We start from the raw sequence: 18,822 nt of genomic DNA, 5'->3' as shown, positions 1-18,822 counted from the left end.
TGCGCATTCAAAACCATGAAAAAAGATCATTGATATCAACTTCGCATAATTTTGGCAGCTGCTCAAGACAACTTTCGCGACAGGAAAAAATCTTACAAGCGTTTCAAATTTTTCAGTAGAAGTCAAAAGGACAATAAAATTCTGGAAAAATTTGACAAAACCCTCACAAGATTCAGCAAAAAAAAATGTAGTTTGGGAGAATTAGAGGCAGCACTAGTGCGGGACAACATGAGAAATGTAGAAATACAAAAAAAAACTTTGTATCGCTTTTCTAACTCCTGAAAACGTGCTAGCCTACTAACTCCTCCACGAAAAGGGACCCCAAATTCATCAGCTGTACGTCGAAACCCTAGTTGCACATTTCCTAAACAGAAACACGAATATTAAAAAAGAACCAGCTCTTAACATATCAGAAACCCAAGTGCCGAAACTGCGGTCAATCAATCAAAAAGGCCATCTCTTAGTATGCCCACCTAGAGAGAAGTCAAGCAACAATTGTGGACGGAAGGGAATTTTGCAAAACATTGCAGGAGCGGAGGAAGAGCACAAGCGCAAACTAACATAGTCGACCAAGCAAATACAGATACTAAAATCGCAAATCAACACCAGGATACTAACACAGATCCTGAATTCCTCGTTAACCTAGACGACTTCAGGATACTGGCGATTGACGAGGAAGCCGAAGTCAACTATATACGGCATTAGAACACGATTCTCTCAGGAAGGACAAGAGGTCAAAAAAGGTTGAATGTATCCTTAGGCGACAATAATCCGTTTGAGACTGAAATAGATCGACGCAGACAGCCCGGCATTGTTCATGAAAAAGGATCTTTAACCCGAACTGCGAATTAGAGACAGATTTTTAAAAAAACTCCGCTCCCCCATCCCCTAAATCCTTTACTAGGTCGAAGTGCTCGACTGATCACAATTTATGTTAATTGGGTTTCAAATTTTCATTTGCTTAGTGTTTGCTTAATTTCAAATTTCAATTTCTCAGAAACGCAAGTTTCGAATTGAACGGCTTATTCTCGTTGCTTTGTGTTTCTGAGAAATAAAGTTATAAAAATTATGCTAGTTCGATACTTTTTCATGTTTTTACACTTTTAGCTAGTCGAGCTTTATGCTAGTCGAGCGGTCATCATACCAGCGAAAAAATTCTCAGCGTTTTCCATAAAAACAGAAGCTCAATTAACAGTTTGATAATTTGGGGCGTAAAACAGAAAAGACCCTGCGTGCGACCCTAACTTCAGGGGCTCCGTAAAATTTATTTCATTATATGGCTACTAGCCCCTAAATTATTTCCGTAACTTTTTGGAATCCCTAATAAATCCCTAATAAATAATTTTTATTTCAAAAAAAAAAAATAATGGCCATAATTAAATTATTCCAAAATGAAAAAAAATAAAATGGCACAGTGGAATAATGTGAGTTTCTCACAGAATTTTGGATATGAGTTCAGCGTCCCAGTATTCTTTGTTGACGCAGAGGAACAGCTCTGCCTCAACGTGCATTGGACTCATATTGTGGCGCAAATACCCAATGTTGAGTTTCGCCCGACTGAAAAGCCGCTCACAGACATTTGATGTTCCGGGTACCCATTGCAAGGAAACATAACCGCTGTCCCCGGTTTTCAGCCGTTTCGCTTGCAGCAGTCCTTTGGCAAAATTGCTCCCGGTTGAATTGTTCCCCTCAATAACTTGCTTCTCAAACGCCTTTAGTGCGTTCTTCTCGTCTTCGGTAAGTTCTTGGAACTTGTTTTCAATACATTTGACAACCGCATCTTCAAAACATCGATTCGCTACTATAACAGCGTTTTTCGCGAGGTGAGTCTTCATAGCAGGGAATTCTTCGATGAGGGCGTCAAACAGATCTCTGATATCCGACTGCGAGAAAGTAAAGTGGAAGGATTTTCGCAGCAGCTTGCATTTGGTTGACGTAATGAATGACGTAATGATGTGACGCGTTGTTCGCAGTGAACCTTAGATAAAATAATTTCTGGAATTATTGTAATATTCCATACGCGAGAAATAAATAATTTCCCTAAAAGTTCTCGAAAAATACATAATTTTTATTTTAAATTAGTCGAAATAAATTATTTATCAAAAATTATTCCACTACCATTATTTTTACGGAGCCCCTGCCTAACTTGCAGTCTCGGAGTCTTTACTGTTATATGGCCCAAATTGACCCAACTCTCGTTTAACTAAATTTTATGATAGAGTGGTTCCTTGAAAATAACTAAGTCGCTTAAGAAAACATCCCCCTCGCCATTTTAAGGGGGGAAATAAAAAACCGCATACATTGAATTTTAATGAGTTAATTCAATTAGGTTTGTTAAACCGTAAAACAAGTTGAAGCGAGCATATTTCTTGATGCTGGCTCTTTTCCACAGACCCCCCCCCCCCCCCACACAAACATTTCAATTTTTCCATTTTCTTACTTGCTCGTCTACGTGTTAATATGGCTGAAATGCGTGATGCTACGATGTGGTGAGGTATGAAGATGTGAAGAACAAGTTGTTCACCAAGCAAATTTTCACCAGATTATGAAAAGGTTAAAATTAATTTGTCAAAACTGAATTTCAAATGTGGGGGTGGAAAAGAGCCTCCAACCCAGAGTATCCGCATATCTCGGAAAAAATTGGCACCTACGACCGGCCACCATGACTGGTTTATGTTAGCCATTTCACAATAGTGCATTTCCAATCAGCAATTGGGTCTAGGACAACAAGCCGACGGGACTTCAAGCCGAAGGGACTTCAAGCCGAAATTAAAACTTTACAAGCACCCCAAAACGCTATTTTATCATCTGCAAAATGTTGCTTTTCTAAAATTTTGGCAAGTTTAGTCCATAGTAAGCGTTATTCATGACAATGCACCACTTGTGATTCGCATCCGTTAATAACATCTGCCGGTTTTTGAAATGCATAAATTATAAACATGAAAAATGCCTTCAACCATTTTTTACTTTTCAACTTTCCGGGACATCATTTGGAGGCTTAAATTATATGCAAACGCCAATAACTAGTGAAGAAAGATAATGAAATTCAGAAATTGTTCAAAAAAGTTTTCAAATTGTTCATATTTCACGACTTTATAAGGAATTATTCGGCTTGAAGTCCCTAATTTTACAATTCGGCTTGAAGTCCCGTCGGCTTGATGTCCGGCACCCTCAGCAATTATGTATTAGTTCATGCATTTAAGCAGCCAGTATATTTGAAATACAAACACAGCAATTAGAATGTTACCAAGGTGCCATGGTGTAGTGGTTATCACATCTGCCTAACACGCAGAAGGTCCCCAGTTCGAGCCTGGGTGGCATCAAATTTTAACATCGCTTTCGATATTTATTTAAAATTTCATGATTTGAGCGGACCTTTTTGTAACATTGCATATCGGATATTGAGAACAAAAAATACAAAATTGACTGACTGATGAGGTCTCCCGGCGGCAAAAATCGGCTCTTTTCCTTCCCCCCCCCCACCTGCAAATTTTTACATGTAAATTTGTTGACTACATTGTCCGATTGCTATGAAAATTTACATACAGACTAATAAGGCCACGACAACACATATTTGGTCTTCATACTCAACCTCGTAAAACCACTCGTTACACCATGAAATTGACTCTTAGGCGAGGTGAGGTGGAAAAGGAAAAAGAGCCGCTAACTTTGCTGTCAAAATCAGATTGAAAACTACCAATGATCAATCATGGTATCAAAATCGAGATATATCATCCTGTTTTGACAGCATTCGATATGATTCAACTATTAGTTCTTCGCTATCATCCACGGAATCTTGAAATACCGAGCCAATCAAACAAGGACCAAAAAGGCGCAAACGCCTTGAAATCACTAGGCATTAATTTAATTCAATTCAATTCAATCAAGATTTCCAAGAATTGCCTACAACATCACAACCCGGGTCCAACGGACGCAGTCAATTTGAATAAGAAAAGTTCCCTATCTGTAGCGGAGTTGGAAAAGGGATCTCTTCTTAGGAATATGACATCCAATCAACCGAACGCGATACGTTTTTCCCTTAAATCAAAAAGGCTGTATTTTCTTCAAAAACTTAGAGGAACTGTGGTGAAATACCCGCCGCTCAATCGAAAGGTCGGATGTTCGAGGCCCAACATGATCCGTGCTCATCGCTTCAGGGTTAAGAAACACTACCCACCCCAGAAAAAAAGCCTAAAAAATAGCATGTAGATCTTAAACAGGGGCACAAGCGGTTCTCTGTGAAGAACTGAACAGCTCGTATATTGGTCCTTTCCCTTGTGGATGAATTGTCTCAACATAACTTGAATTAAAAGAACGGAAAACACTTTACCACAAATACAATTTTCTAAATCTTTCACGACATAAAAAGTACCAAAAAATACAATTTTCTCAATCTTTTACGACAAAAAAGTACCAAAAAACACAATTTTCTCATAAGTATCCAACGACGCGGAAGTTCAGCGCAAATAGTACCTACTGGGTTACACATAAAAGATCCACACTTGCACCGCATTGTCATCAGCTGTCTTTGATTTATTTTTAAATGGTAAGTTCAGCAGTGGATCCGCAGTAATTCAGAAAATACGAGCTAATTTGAACATATACGATTTGCATATCCATTTATTCACATTACGATGCCTATGACAATCAATTAGTCTAAGCAGCAGCGATGAAGACGGGGGTTACGAATTTAAAAGATGGATAGAACAGATGACACATGAATTCACATACCAAACTCATTTCCTTTACCTGGACAAAATATGAGTAAATACAGAAAACGTACGATCTTTTCAGATTGAAAACTACATTGTTCCATCATGAGTCAAGTAAAGAAAACATCATCACGAGTTAGTTCATACAATAAACCCCTCATGACAACCGGCTATGACACCCAGCCAATAAAAGCTGAACAAAATGTTGACTAATTTGAACACCAATTCTTTGCTAAAGGAGCATTGCTTTTAGTTCATATTTATACGAAAAGCATTAACCTTTAAATTTACTCAGACAAAATGAACAAAAAAAGCTCAATGCGATCGATAGAAAATTTATTTGTAATTTATAATTTAAAATTTATAATGCGATCGGCACAATATTCAATTTATTTGGAACAAAAAATACAAAAACGAGGACTCTTTATTTCTTTGAAAGTCACATTTGATGAAATCTTCATCCAAGAACAAATATAGGCTTCTGCCAAAAAAAAAGTAAAAAAACTATTTTTGGTACAAATTAATGAAGACACTTTCTTTTTTTTCTGAAAAAAAAGCCGCAAGCATAAAACAATAATTCAACGAAACAAAGAAAACTGAAAATATAACATTTTAAATCAAATGCGATAACTTTTTTGAACAATTACACAAAAATAAAAAAAACTTCCTTCATCACTTTAGCCAGAAAAACGTAACCTTAACTGAAAACCTCATGAATATTTGACATAAACAACTAGTTTAAAATGACCCAATCCATAAGATGAAATCTTGACACCAAAACCTCAGATGTTTCACACACAAAATCCGAGATATAACAAGTATAACCGGTTACTGTGCAAGTAGTACAATTTTCCGACCATAGTCTTTAAAAAAACACGAGATTTTTTCTTCAAATTAATGTTATTTTCGCCGTGATGTAAAAAGGCGCTGAAAATCTCAAAAAAACTAACGCTACTCTAGTAAAACTTCAATTTTTACGTTTTAAATTAAGCTACTGTAAGCTTTTAAGCCATTAAAATAAGCTATTGTTAGCCTGCTTGATTGCTTTATTCGCTCGAATTAAGATACATAACCGGTTGTTCTCGACACTGGAAAAAAGTGCTTGGAAACTTTTGGGGTCGTTCGAATCACGACTGTAAGGGCTTTAATATGATGGATCACTCAACTCTCTCCGATGATTATTTGTGGTAGCTGATTTTAAGTGAAAAACAAAGAAAAACAACGCACCCGAATACAAAGTTCCTCCCAGCCGTTTACCTTGTTACAAGTACCGATCGAAAAGCTCGTTTTGAAGATCGTCTCGCCAGACCAAGTTTCGTTCATCATCTTGCCATTGAGGCGAAGTTTGTATTCGGCACAGAGTCTCAAGTCATCGTTATTTTTATCGGGACTGGGGTTGTATTGATATCGCTTCCATCCCAGTTGCGATGGTTCAACTACACGCTGTTAAACCATGTCGCGTACGTTTGATTTCTTGAGTGCTTTGCAGAAAAAGATTCAAACTCGGGCTTCAGCTTTTATTAGTCGACTAACGGCAATGTTCCTGATAAACCATGTATCGCATCTTCGGTTGATTGAACAACTGACGGCGGTAGATTTGTGATGAGTCGACCGCTCCATGACGGATCACAGCATCGGTGTTCACTTGAAGTAGTGTTTGTATCCAACGCATGCTTCTAGGTTCCGAGCGGTCGCAACTAGAGTGGGTTTTCCCTTCTTGAAACCTGACAAAAGCACCGTTTTTTAAGCACCTATATCTACTTGCATGGCCACCTAGTTGCCTTCTTTGATGACACTCTCGTTTGCGGCAAACAGGTCACTGAGAGTTGAACTGAAGAACACTCCTACTTTAGTGCCGTTTTCTGTTTTCATGATTTCCCTGTCTGAGAACTGAACTCTTTAACTAGTCGGTTACTCTCTTATCAGTACTAAAATTACCAGTACTGAAGGCTACCTTACTCTGACGTTTTACTGCAGAGAATCACAACTCAATACATGAATTATATTTCTGATCCGTTAAAGAACAAGACTTAAAAAACAAGAACTAAAAAAGTGTCACTTGCTTTAGTGAGAAAATTCGTCTCCATGAAATTAATTAGAACCCGTAAGACAAAAATTTGAGAAAACATTTCTGATATATTAATTAAAAACGAAGAGAATAGAGACAAATCCTAGAGGAAACAAGAGTAGCCGGTTGCTGTGCTAGTACCACTGAGTTCCTAGAACAAAAATATATAGATTTTATCATATGCTTTCTTATCCGCAGTGTGATGAGAGGATCTGCACGAAAGACTAGAACTACGGCAGGTTCGATAATTAAAATAAACTAGGCATATTCGAGAACGGGTTTCTTTGAAAAAAGAACAAAAAATCATGAAAATTTAGACATATTACACTTATCTCCAATATTTCAAATATTAAGTCTACTTGAGTAAAACTACGGCTTAGTTTCCTCTAATAACCCTGATAGCTCATTTTTTTGAAATTTGACAATACGTCTAAAAATTAAAGGCGGACTTCAAATCACGACTGTAATGGGTTTAAAAGAATATGTCACTCGACCCGAAACGAAGATAATTTGCGGATCTGAACTTGCGAAAACAAAAAAGAACAACTAACACACCGGACGACAAGATTCCGTTTTAGTGGTCAGAGCAAAATAAAAATTAAAAATAAACACACCATAACTTAAAATCATTGAAGCAAAGTTAATGCGTACGTTTTTGCGGAACACTTATGCCGAAAAATTGTGACAAAACACCACCGCTTAGTAGCGAGAAAAACCGGCGGAGTCTAGCATACCTCTTGAGAAAAAAAAGACATACAAGTGTGAAACGCAAGATACAAGTTGTAAACATGATTCATATATTCTACACAGAGGCCAAACCGGAGCTTCGCACCACGTGCGATACAACACAATCATAAAAAATGCATGTCGAAAAAAAATAAAAAGTTGAAATAACAAGGTGAGCCAAAATTTTCGTATGACTTGATGAAGGACACCTAACGCTCAGCTAAAGCTGGAGGAAATTATTTAATATTTTTGAATTTGTTATACTGATGCTGGACGAAATGCGTAATTTCAAAAATTAGACTTTGCCGAAAACCTTAGTTGTTTCTCAACTGAAGTGAGCAGAGTGAAAATGTTTTGAGATTTTGGAATTTTCGCAAAGACATAGCCTTTCTCTAACAAATCATTAAGGAGTAACCGCTGCTGCAGGAAAAACTCGCGCAACCGCACCTTTCGATAGAAATTTTCATCTCAGATTTGATAGAGTAGTTCTTAAGAAAATTCAAAAGTTTCTATAAAATAGTCAAAATTCAAAGATTAGTAAACTTTTCTGCTAAAAGCAGGTCGCGGTTAAAAGGGTTAAAGCAGAGAAGATTCCCAAAATCGTGTTTCTCGATTGAACACTTAACCTGAGAATTGGCAAATATTTTTCGAGTCGAGCAAAATAGACTACCAAAAAAAACAGTCCAACTTTCAAAACTTTTACTTGATTAAAGGCCATAACATTTTAGAAAAAACTGGGCGTAACAAATTATAAAGTTAAGCTGCTAACAACCAGTCTGGTCGATTTAACTTATGATATCAATTTTGGCATAATAGTTATCGAGAAAAGACTTAAAAAAACGGTCAACAAATCAGAGAACTTTTTGTTTTGAAAAATTCGGCTTAGCCGTTATGTAGTAGAGATTCACCCAGTCTGTTAGTTATTAAGTTAGATTGAACCCAAAACCTCGGTTTGGCCCGGTAGTTCTCGAGAAAAAACAAAAGTTTCAAAAACAAAACGGTTGAAAAATAAAGTTCGACTTTTCGAATGCCATTAAAATTTTGAAAAATTTGGGCGTAAACGCATATGCAAGGAGCTTCCCACGACCCGTTCTTTAGATTGAATCCAAAATATCAGATATGGAAGGGTCTTTTTGGTTTTTGAACAAACTTCAAAAAAAGCCCAAAAAAATTGACTTTTCCTAGGACGATAAATTTTGTGTAAAAAATTGTGAGTGGCACCGCTAATGCAAGGGAGCTTCCCACTACCCTTTATCTTCATTGAACCCACAAGCTAAGATTTGTGAGGTTAGTTTTTGAGAAAAATTTGAAAAAGATCTAGAAAACGGTCAAAAAAAACTTGACTATTCCGAGGGCCATAATTTTATGTGCAAAAAAACTTGAGCATAACCGCTTTTCGAAGGGAGCTTTTCAACTGCGTTCTATTCATTGAAACCAAAATATCAGAATTGTAAGTTAGTTTTTCAAAGCGTCTCAAAAAATTAAAATTAAAATTCTTGCACGTTCATAATACCAGTTTTTATCACACAGGAATCCTGGGCAAATATGCCAAGCAAGACATTTGAAATTCAAAGTGGCAACTGGACAAAACTTACGAACCTGAATCATGGCCGCCAATCTTTGAGCAGACACCAGTTGAGCCGAAAAAATCTTCCTACGTAAAAAAAAACTTTCAAGTCCCCCCTGAAACTACCCTGTCGTAACTTGTACTCAGCCAGTAGTCGAATTTGAATTTTCACGAAATTGAGCATGTCAACTGAAGAGCATGCGAGGTGAAGAGCATTGAGCATGTCAAGAGATTCGACTGATTTTGTAAAACTAGTTGTTAACTAGAAAAAGTCTAAATTCCAGTTTGATAACGCTTGCTTATCGCAAGCGTAACAAACTGATATTAAACACAAAAATCGATTACAAAATTTTATTTAGAAGCTCAATCAAACCAAAAACTAATTGAGAAACTAGGATCCAGCGACTTCACAAAATGCCAACACTTCGGCGGAATATAGATCATATCTCCTGGGTTCAACACAGCTGTAATCTGATTGGCTCGTTCAAAGAGGGGAAACTTTTCTTTGTCGACGTTTTCGACGTCTACTTGACTGGTGTTCAGCAGAAGGGGATCATCTGATGCAGGATAGACGTACTCGGAGTCACAGGCAGGTATCAACACCAACTGCTTCCTTCCGAACACCTGAAAGTACTGATAATTGAAAAATACGATATATGGTCACCTTCATTGCTAATTACTGCTGCTTAACTTGTGAGGGGACGAGTTCGTTGTGTAAAAAGATAAATTGCATCAACAGATTGTAGCATTCGCGCAAAGTCCAGAGTTTTTATAATTGCCGTAAATCTTACAATTTGGAGCTTGAAGTTTATCAATCGTTCAAACTTTACAACCTTATAGTTAGTGCAATGCAAAATCAGTAACACATGCGAAGCTTAGGTTTGCACAATCATTAACACAGGTGATGCTTAGGTTTGCATGATTTGCGATACAAAAATTAAAGAACCTGATGAATAAAGGAAAACCAAAAAAAAAAAATAATAAGAACCGCCGGTTGCTGTTCAAGTAGCACAGAAAGTACCGACCCTGATACTAAAAAAACTGTATGAAAAAATTATTAAACATGAATTTTCTAAAAAAAAAGAGAAGAGAAAGATTAAAAATATATATATCCAATTTTTTTTCATAATTTGCGAATTTTATATATTTTTCAAAAATTCTTTTCTGAAAAGGGCTCTGAAAGAAAAATCGGAAACTTATTTTACTGGAGTAAATTCACGAGCTTGAATTATAAGCTATTATAAGACCTACGACTCGCTCGCTTTACTTGCTCAAAATTAGACTAAAACTGTGAATACTTTTTGAAAACTTATTAATGTCAATGTCATTCCATTCACGACTGAAAGGGCTTCAATATTATTTATCACTAAATCTTTTCAAATGATTATTTGTGGTACCTAGTTTTCGTGGAAAACAAAAAAAAACTACTGCACACCCAAAAACAAAGTTCCTTCCCATTGAACGACGAAGTGACTAACACGAATCCAAAGAAAACCAAAAAACAAATCATTTTTCTGGAGAACTTAATTATTGCGAAAAAATGAGCCAGCAACTGTTGTGTTCCCTTTTAACCTAAAACAAAACCTTTGCTCTGGCAAGTTTGAACCTGAAAAATCAATAGTTTAGTGAAAGACGCCGAAAAATAACTGTTAAATTTTCCAACTTCCGAGTATTATACGACAATAAGATCATCGCAAAGCTCTTTCAATTTCAAGTTTATTTGTGAAAAAACTCACCCAAATTGAGAAAACCATATCAACAGGTACTTTTTGATTACGCTTCAATTCTAAGTATGAAATATATTTGACACAGAAGTCTGCGACAATCCATTTGGCTATTCAGAGCGTACTTGAAGCTCAGATTAAAAAGGATTCTGAAAAAGGACCTTCTGGAAGAATCGAAAGCCAAACTACCAAAAAACGATACGAGTGCAAACAAAACTGCAATCTTTTCCGAAAATAGAAAAACGGACAAATTTCAGAAACCAACCTTTGATCAGTACAATGCAATTTTTAGTCAACAAAATTTTATCCAAAACAAAATTTTATCCAAAACAAACTTTTGTTGAAAGTCTTTATATCAGCCAACAGTTTCAGGACTGTACTCAAGCGTAGGTGACATTTAATTAGTTTTACTGAGCTGATAAAATATTGACATTAGTTTTCTGATCCAATAACGCTGAGCAAGGAAATGATTCAAATGTTCGCTTGGAATGTGCCTCGTAATATGGCAAGAACTGGACTTGTGGAAACAATTTGTGACAACTGTTTTTGAAAATTACCGAATTTTTATTTTATTTTTGTCGCAAAAAAAATTACCTGACAGAGTAGGTTTCGTCTTGGATCTTGGTGCAGCGGAGATACTGTTCCAGCTGGTCCAAACCACGAGTTGATTAGAACATCACCCTTCTCGGCCCCATTGATCAATTCAGGAGTCATGTAGCAATAATCGGGGATGGTAATATCCTCTCTCAACAAGGGAACTTGTCCAAGAAAATCATGCTGGGCAAGGTATCCTGATTAAAAGGCTGGTCATTTTGCTGTTTTATATTCAATATAAATTTCTTTAAACAGATAAATTTCTTTCTTATTTAGTTATGATTAACATAACATTTCAAAAAAAACTAATTTGATAAAAATTAAATTAGAAACATTGAATCAATAAGACACCTAGCGAAACTCATTTCTAATCATTAAAATCTATGCAAAAAAAACAAACGCGGATTCAGCATCTCTTAAAAGAAATTTTGCGAATCCAAAAAATTTGAGCTTTTTTCTGAGCAAGTTTGTGTTGTATTGCTTTTCATTTAATCAAGAAACAAAGAAACGTCTATATTCTGAATCCGCTACAGTAAAAACTTTCACAGATTCACTACATAAAGGCACACTAATCATAAGGCTACTTTTGTAGCTAATACTAAGTAGTTAAGGCAAGTTCATTTGCATCAATAATTGCACGCTAATGTGATCTAAATCTCCGGTGACTCAAATCATTCGTTTATTTGTGATGTGATGATTTCGGCATATGAGTTGAGCTCGGGTGAGCAACAACGTCGGCTATCTTATTTTCCACATTCGTGAGTCTTTGTTCCAAAATGGCGACGGTTTGAGTAAGAGTATCAAGCTGTGATATAATTTGACTCAGAGCTAGGTTCATTTTCTTACTCTCATTCATCGTACTCGCGTTTGAGCTGCTTTTATTCGTATGAGGCGGCGACTGTGGCGGGTTGTAATCCACTTCGTTAATCACATGATTGACAGTGTCGCCAGTTGGGTTCAGAACCGAACGCGCTGATGAAATTGGAATTGAGCCCCCACCGAAAACCACTGATTTTGCTTTCGAATCGTATACACTCGGTTGATGCGGATGTGACATCATTGGCCGGTTCGGATTATTAACAGACGAAATCACCCCACTTGGAAATGCATCATTTGTACCAGTATTATACACGCGCCCCGGGGCTGCTTGATTTTCTTGATTGTTTTCCTGGTTGAAGTAGCTTGATAAGTTAGTCTTCCAGTATAACAACTGGTTATCCGCTCCCCCGGAAGCAAAATACTCACCGCAGTGACTAAACGCGACCGCAACTGCTTTTTTAGGTTGATGACCATGAAGAGTATAAATAAGACGACCTTCTAAAAGGTCAAACAATTTCAAGGTCGAATCAGATGACGCTGAAATGAGCAAATTTCCAGAAGGATGAAGACATACTGAGTTAACCTCATCGGTATGTGTTTGATAATGTTGAAGTAGCTTGTTGGTTCTGATATCCCATATCTTTATAGTCGAATCCGAGTTTCCAGCTGCGATGCAAGTGCCGCTAGGGTGAAACATCAAACTGTTCACGTGACAATTAAGTTCATTGAATGTATGAACACATTCCTTGGTTGACTTATCCCAAATTTTTATGGTTTTGTCATCGCTTCCTGAGACTAAGATCCTTGAATCCGGAGCAAACCTTGCAACGCGTACCCAATTCGAATGGCCGCTTAGAGAAAACTGGAACTTTTGTCGATGAACAGTGAATAGTTTGACTGTTTTGTCATCAGACGATGTGCATAAAAGCTCACCATCATGTGAGAAGTCCACAGATCTGACGGTTGAAGTGTGTGCTTTGAAACTAGAACTTTCACCTTTTATAGTTGGCACCCAAAGCCGAACTGTTTTGTCTCTGGAAGCACTAGCGACTAATTGTCCGTTCGGGGAAAACCGAACGTCCATTACCGCATCTTCATGACCTTGGTACCGAAAAGACCGGTTCTGACTCTGGTTATGCTTGAGGTTCCATACTATTAGGCTGCTATCGTAAGACCCAGATGCAGCTTGTTTGCCGGTAGGGTTGAAACTTATTGATGTTATTGTGTCTTTATGGGCTCGAAAGTACTTTTCAAGCGACGGGTCAGTGTTCTCCATCGACTATCTGAAAGATAATTAGAACCATCATAACAAGGACAGCCAGAAATCGAAACTATGTCGTTTTCTATGCGTGGCGTTATGAGAAGAATTACACAAGAGCTTGAAACATAGAAAATTAGGCATTATTGAATACATTTGGCTTCAAAAAAATCAAACAGAGCCAACAGACAGGAAGAAAACAAATCAATAAAAGCCAGGAAACAAAAAAAATACTGATTTGTTTATAAAAAAAACTTCAACTTTCGAATTTCGAAGAAAAAATAGGTGGCCTTAAACCTCTGAATTTCTAGAACAATATATGATAGACACTTTTTGTGATGAAATTAACCCAATTTGAGAAAACTGGATCTATATATGAAACTTATACTTCGTCGGAAAATCTGATAATTAAATTTCATTTTCAAAATTAGAAGTCGATCACGTTTTTCGTGACCTTTACACTTTCACTGGAATTTATGACCTTTACACTTTCACTTCGATAATGGAATTTGTCTTCCTTTCAACAGAGGAAATGAACTGAACTTAAAAAGAGATCAACATTCAAACCGCGAAAAATAAAACAGAGCATGAACAATCTTTAAGACTTCTCCTGAAAAAAATATATCATCACGACCTATAAAGAAGTCTGAACTACGTTCATCGACTCTTTATAACAAAACAAAAAAAAACTTAAAACGAATTTTTGCAGATTTTTTCAAACCTTTTTATTGCCAAGGAAGAAATAGTGGAAGCTTTGAAAACAATTTTTCCTGTAGTAAAACTTAATTTTTCACGGCTCAAGAACTTTTTTCAAGTATAACACCTACTCGTTGCTTTACTCGCTCGACATTGCGCAAAAAGGGAGTATTTGGAAAAAAAACAATCAGAAATAAAAGTTTTTCCCCAATTTGTGTACGGAATAAACAAGCAAAAACACAGTGTGTTTCCTCCCAACTTTCAGTGTGTGACTAGTATAAAAAATGTTCCACAATGAAGACTTTTCCACTCTTCGCTAAATTTGTAATTTGTTCCTGAATAGCAAAAAATGCATGCCCGTCTTTTTTTACTCTAAACATCTGTTTAACGATTAATTTTGGAATCTCAATTGCGATTAAAAGCGCCGCGCTCGATATTATACCAACCAAGTGTTCCATGAGCGTTCTTTCTAGTACATGATTTTGCGTGAAAAATGAACTATTCGCATGAAAATTTCCCTTAATGACCAGCCTTTTACGGATTCCTGCGGTGCGAAGTAAGTTTCGACAAACTTGTACAATGGCATTATTTGCTGCGTCCAGTCCTCATCATTGTACTTGGATCCTATCTCTATCGGCACGTGCCTGTAAGCGCAGATCTTCTGGAACAACATAAATTTCAAGGATTTCTAATGAGCATATTTTCCGAATTATTACTGAGAACGCGAAATATCTTACCAGAATGTATTTGAGAGACCAACGTTTCAGTGCTGGCCAAATTTCTAAGGCACCAGTTATTTTGAATGGCAAATCAGCGGCTATAAGTTTCAAAAACTCTTCGCAAACAATGTTTTCGTGTTCAGCGATAGAAGAAGGTCTTGATATTCTGGAATCGGCTTCAATGCACTATTTCAAACAAACAACAAAATTCTAGTACGCGCTCAAAAATTTGAATCCATTATCAATTTTTTCTTTACTAACTTCTATCAGTTCTAATTTATCATTTTGCTCAAGAGAATCGTGGATACCTTGGGCCAATGTTGTCAGTACATTTTCGACATCACCACCCATGATAATGCCATAGTCAAGGAATTTCAAAGCCTGTAACTTGTTAGAATTGCTTGATAGACATGCCAAAGCAGCTGTTGTTGAAAAAAAGGAATATGCGGAACGCCAATAATGCGAAACGAGACTCCAGTGTCCGGTGTGTAATCGCTCCCATACAAAGTCCAGACAAACTTGGCTCATTTTCAAAGATATCTTGGGCGAATGCTTCAAGGATTTTTCTATTAAACTTTTGTGCGCAGTTAAAAACGGGCTTTGACTGACAAACTCAAAATCTTTCGCAAACAAGCCATCTAGTTCAACCTTAACAGACATGAATAAATTCTGAAACATAGCCAACGAACAATTGGAAAAATGTTAAAGGACACGACGAATAATATACTGCAAAAACGTGAGACAGACAGAAATCATTTCAGAAGCAACCTGCTAATTTTGAACAAATTTGCTTTTTTTGTGCTACAACAGTTTTTATCGGAAAACTAGATCATGCATTCGAACATTTTCTGGAAATAGGTAGTTTGCTCTTTTCAAATCATTATTTGTTTCAAGTTTTTGCATATTACAAGGGTAATACTTGATGAATCAACCCAATTTTCAAAAATGTAGAAAAAGTATTCTGGTAATCCACTGGAAAAATATTGGTTCCGTAGCAGTATTTAGACAACTGCGTAATCATACTCTTCAGAAAGCAGACAAACACTATAATAACCAATCAGAATTGAAACAAGTAAAAACTTAAATAAAAATTACTTATTTCGTAAGTTTGCTTTCCCATCTCGGTTCTGATTGGTCATTTTAGTATTCATCAGCTTACTGACGAGTATGAATCGCTTTTTGTTTTATAAAATCAGAAGGTCGAAGTATTATAGTAACCGAGGTTACAGTCCGGGGTCCCTTCAGTCTCTAAGTAACTCTCCAAACAGAAAATCATGCTTATTCAAATCGTCCAGAATTGTTTAAAAACACCCACTGCGCGTACAGTAAACATAGTTACCTTTTTTACAGAAGCTCTATTATGTCAGAAGCAGGAAATGAACAGGCGATCCTGCAGCCCACCCTTACTGCAGTCGAACAACTAGAGCCGAAAATTAACATCTGGTATTTAGATGATGGAAATTTAGCCGACAATTATAAGTCAGTACTCCGGAACCTTAAAGGCACTCTGAAATCGGAACAATCTTACTGCCTGAGGTTGAATAATGAAAAGGGTCGAAGTATGTTTTTTTTGGGACCGACCACGAGTAGACAGTACAATTCAATATCAACTCAATTTCGAAATAATATATTCAAAAAATATATTTAAAAAATGAAGAGCTTCTTATACCAGGATCTCCAATCGGCGACCTTTGTCAAAAACAATCACTCGACAAAAATTAAGGAGCTTGAAATAATCCCGGATGTCTTTGACAAAACAGACGCCCCTCAAGGGTTTCACCTGGAAAATTGATTTAGCTTGGCATGTTTTTTGGAACGCTACGACAAAATACTAAAAAACCCGTTATGCAAGGTCGCTAATGTGAAAATGGATTGTAACCATTTTTTACAAGCAATTCTCTAGGTAGCTAAAGATGACTTGGGTTTTTCTTCCTTCAGTCTACTAGCTTTTAATGCTTTCGCTTTCTCGCCAAAACGAGCGAAAAGCCTCAACCCAAAATTTTGATTTGGAGCATGTGAACCTATAATGATGAGCTTAAACGGTGGTTTGAATTTTGGAAAATTGAAATGGCACAGGAAAATGATGGCACCGGACAGCGAAAATGCAGACTGATTTTAAGACTCGAACCACCGGACTTTAAAAGATTCAAAGCGGTACAAGGTAGATTTGGCTCCCAATGGTTGAACGTCATGCCGTGCAAAAATCTAAGGTTAAAACTATCGAATTAATGTGCCAGTCGGTCATATCTAGAAGTTTGACCTGGAGGGACACGAATATACGTGATTTTGGAGTGAAGTTTTAATTTTCAAAAATTCGAATGGAGCCTGTCGTGCTCAGTTTTCTCGCGACAACTGAAAACAAAAAATGAGAAATCAGAACGACCGAATTAACAATTGCGGGAAAGTTGTCAAATATATACAGTGGGAAATCGCTATTCGCAATTTTCCATCGTAGAAAACTAGAGTAGAGCTGTCCTATCTGATATAGGAGACCAAACGAACACGAGAGCAGAGCTAAAATCAACTGGACCAGTGTTAACCTTCAACGGAAAGGCGGACAAGTGAAGTCTCCCAATGGTCCAGAGTCAAACTATATTCTTGAGTTAAAACTTACTTCCCTTGATTGGGACTCATCGTTAGAAAACTTCTTGAGTTATATTTGATTATATTTATGCCAGAGTCGTTAATTAGTTTAGTTACTCTGTGTCTCAAGCGTGCTGCTATGTAAGTACCAAATTTAGTTTTCTCGAGTGTGTTTTATGATGGTTATGTTGAGATAAGGCGAGTTTTAGGTTGATCCATCTGAAATGGATTAAAGTTCCACTGTCTAATAAAAAATAACTTAACGGATTGTTCCGACCCTGTTTTTAACGGCGTTCGTGTATTTTGGGTACTTTGAGACCTAAGTATGGGCACGTTCTTATTTTCTAGAGTGGGGGGGGGTATTTTGGTAGTGGCTTTTAAGCTGTAACGGGTTTTTAGTCTCATGTCGCAAGTGAACCGAATTGGCTCCGACCGTTTTGAGGTAGAAAAACACAAGAGATAGTGTCCCTGACTCTTGAGCCAATGGTTAAGCCTATTTTTCTTAAGCCTCATATGTGACCGAAGTAGGCGACTGTTATAGATTTTTTTTATTGGCGCTCCTGGGTGTTTTTACATCATGACTACGGAGTCGAACCCATTTGACACAGCTTCGGGCTGCAAGCCCATTCTAGAGTACCGGTGGTACGGTTCAGCGGGAACGTGTAAACCTTCCGGTTGTACCTTGATAGCTTTTTAAGAAAATTTGAGAAAACTTCCTGGTACGCTCTCCGAACGAGGCCTAGCTAACCGAGTAAGGGGGGTAACTAGGGGGACAAAAACACGAGCAAAAAGACAAAAAGCGAAACAAAAACAAGGAAAAAGTATAGAAAAAGGAACAAAACCATAAAACAAAAAAGACAGTGACTTTGATACCAGATTAGTTGGATCAAACCTTTATATTAATTAAATAGTATACCCATACTGTTTTATAAGACCGATCATTTCGATCAATCTAGCAATCTAAACCAGTGACTTCAATAAGGTGCCCAAGTGGGGGCGTTGTTAAGGGTTTTTAGATAGCTTGCAACCTAGCTGGACCACTAGGAGACTTGACTAGAAAAGGTGACCAGCCGAGTGGGAAAGTGGTTCACAAGGACAGAACCGGACCACTAGGAGACTTGACTGGAAGAGGTGACCAGCCAAGTGGGAAGGTGGTGCTGGTGTCAAATGCAGTGCACGTCAAGGGGACAACCAGCACGGGATCACTACAACAAGAAGAGGACGCACAGGGGTGTTCTCAAGTTGGGCAAACGGGTATCGTTAAAATCCACATTACATTGTAGGAGATAAGTGTAAAATTGTAAAATTGGATAAGCGGAGCCCCATTGTTTTGAGGAAGTTTTCACACAAGCAGGC

General features: G+C 37.2%; 2 protein-coding genes and 1 non-coding gene across 3 annotated transcripts; 1 reads left to right on the top strand and 2 right to left on the bottom strand.

Annotated features, from left to right (window-relative positions):
- Positions 1-3,250: 3,250 nt before the first annotated feature.
- On the top strand, positions 3,251-3,323 carry Trnav-aac (transfer RNA valine (anticodon AAC)). The gene has a single exon. It is a non-coding gene; the product is annotated as a tRNA-Val (tRNA).
- Positions 3,324-9,417: 6,094 nt separating this feature from the next.
- On the bottom strand, positions 9,418-15,548 carry LOC134840547 (bifunctional peptidase and arginyl-hydroxylase JMJD5-like). Its single transcript, XM_063856441.1, has 5 exons — positions 15,145-15,548; positions 14,902-15,069; positions 14,696-14,825; positions 11,392-11,588; positions 9,418-9,697 (listed from the first exon to the last, which is right to left on the bottom strand). The coding sequence occupies exons 1-5, from the start codon at positions 15,541-15,543 to the stop codon at positions 9,437-9,439; spliced, it is 1,155 nt and encodes a 384-aa protein (XP_063712511.1). The 5' UTR covers positions 15,544-15,548; the 3' UTR covers positions 9,418-9,436.
- Positions 11,824-13,498, bottom strand: LOC134840546 (POC1 centriolar protein homolog A-like). Its single transcript, XM_063856440.1, has one exon. The coding sequence runs from the start codon at positions 13,484-13,486 to the stop codon at positions 12,071-12,073; it is 1,416 nt and encodes a 471-aa protein (XP_063712510.1). The 5' UTR covers positions 13,487-13,498; the 3' UTR covers positions 11,824-12,070.
- Positions 15,549-18,822: the final 3,274 nt, after the last annotated feature.

This window comes from Symsagittifera roscoffensis, chromosome 2 (assembly GCF_963678635.1).
Source record: "Symsagittifera roscoffensis chromosome 2, txSymRosc1.1, whole genome shotgun sequence".
NCBI lineage: Eukaryota > Metazoa > Xenacoelomorpha > Acoela > Convolutidae > Symsagittifera > Symsagittifera roscoffensis.
Note: the sequence above shows the minus strand (reverse complement) of the source record. Positions and strands in the feature narration are given on the sequence as shown.

What these genes read in the sequence shown, in the direction of transcription:
- LOC134840547 (XM_063856441.1), bottom strand. Translation starts at nt 15,543, where the DNA reads ATGTCTGTTAAGGTTGAACTAGATGGCTTGTTTGCGAAAGATTTTGAG. An exon ending in GGTCTCTCAAATACATTCTG is followed by an intron (nt 14,826 to 14,901) that starts GTAAGATATTTC and finishes ATGTTGTTCCAG; the next exon opens with AAGATCTGCGCTTACAGGCA. An exon ending in ACCGCAGGAATCCGTAAAAG is followed by an intron (nt 11,589 to 14,695) that starts GCTGGTCATTAA and finishes CCTTTTAATCAG; the next exon opens with GATACCTTGCCCAGCATGAT.
- LOC134840546 (XM_063856440.1), bottom strand. Translation starts at nt 13,486, where the DNA reads ATGGAGAACACTGACCCGTCGCTTGAAAAGTACTTTCGAGCCCATAAA.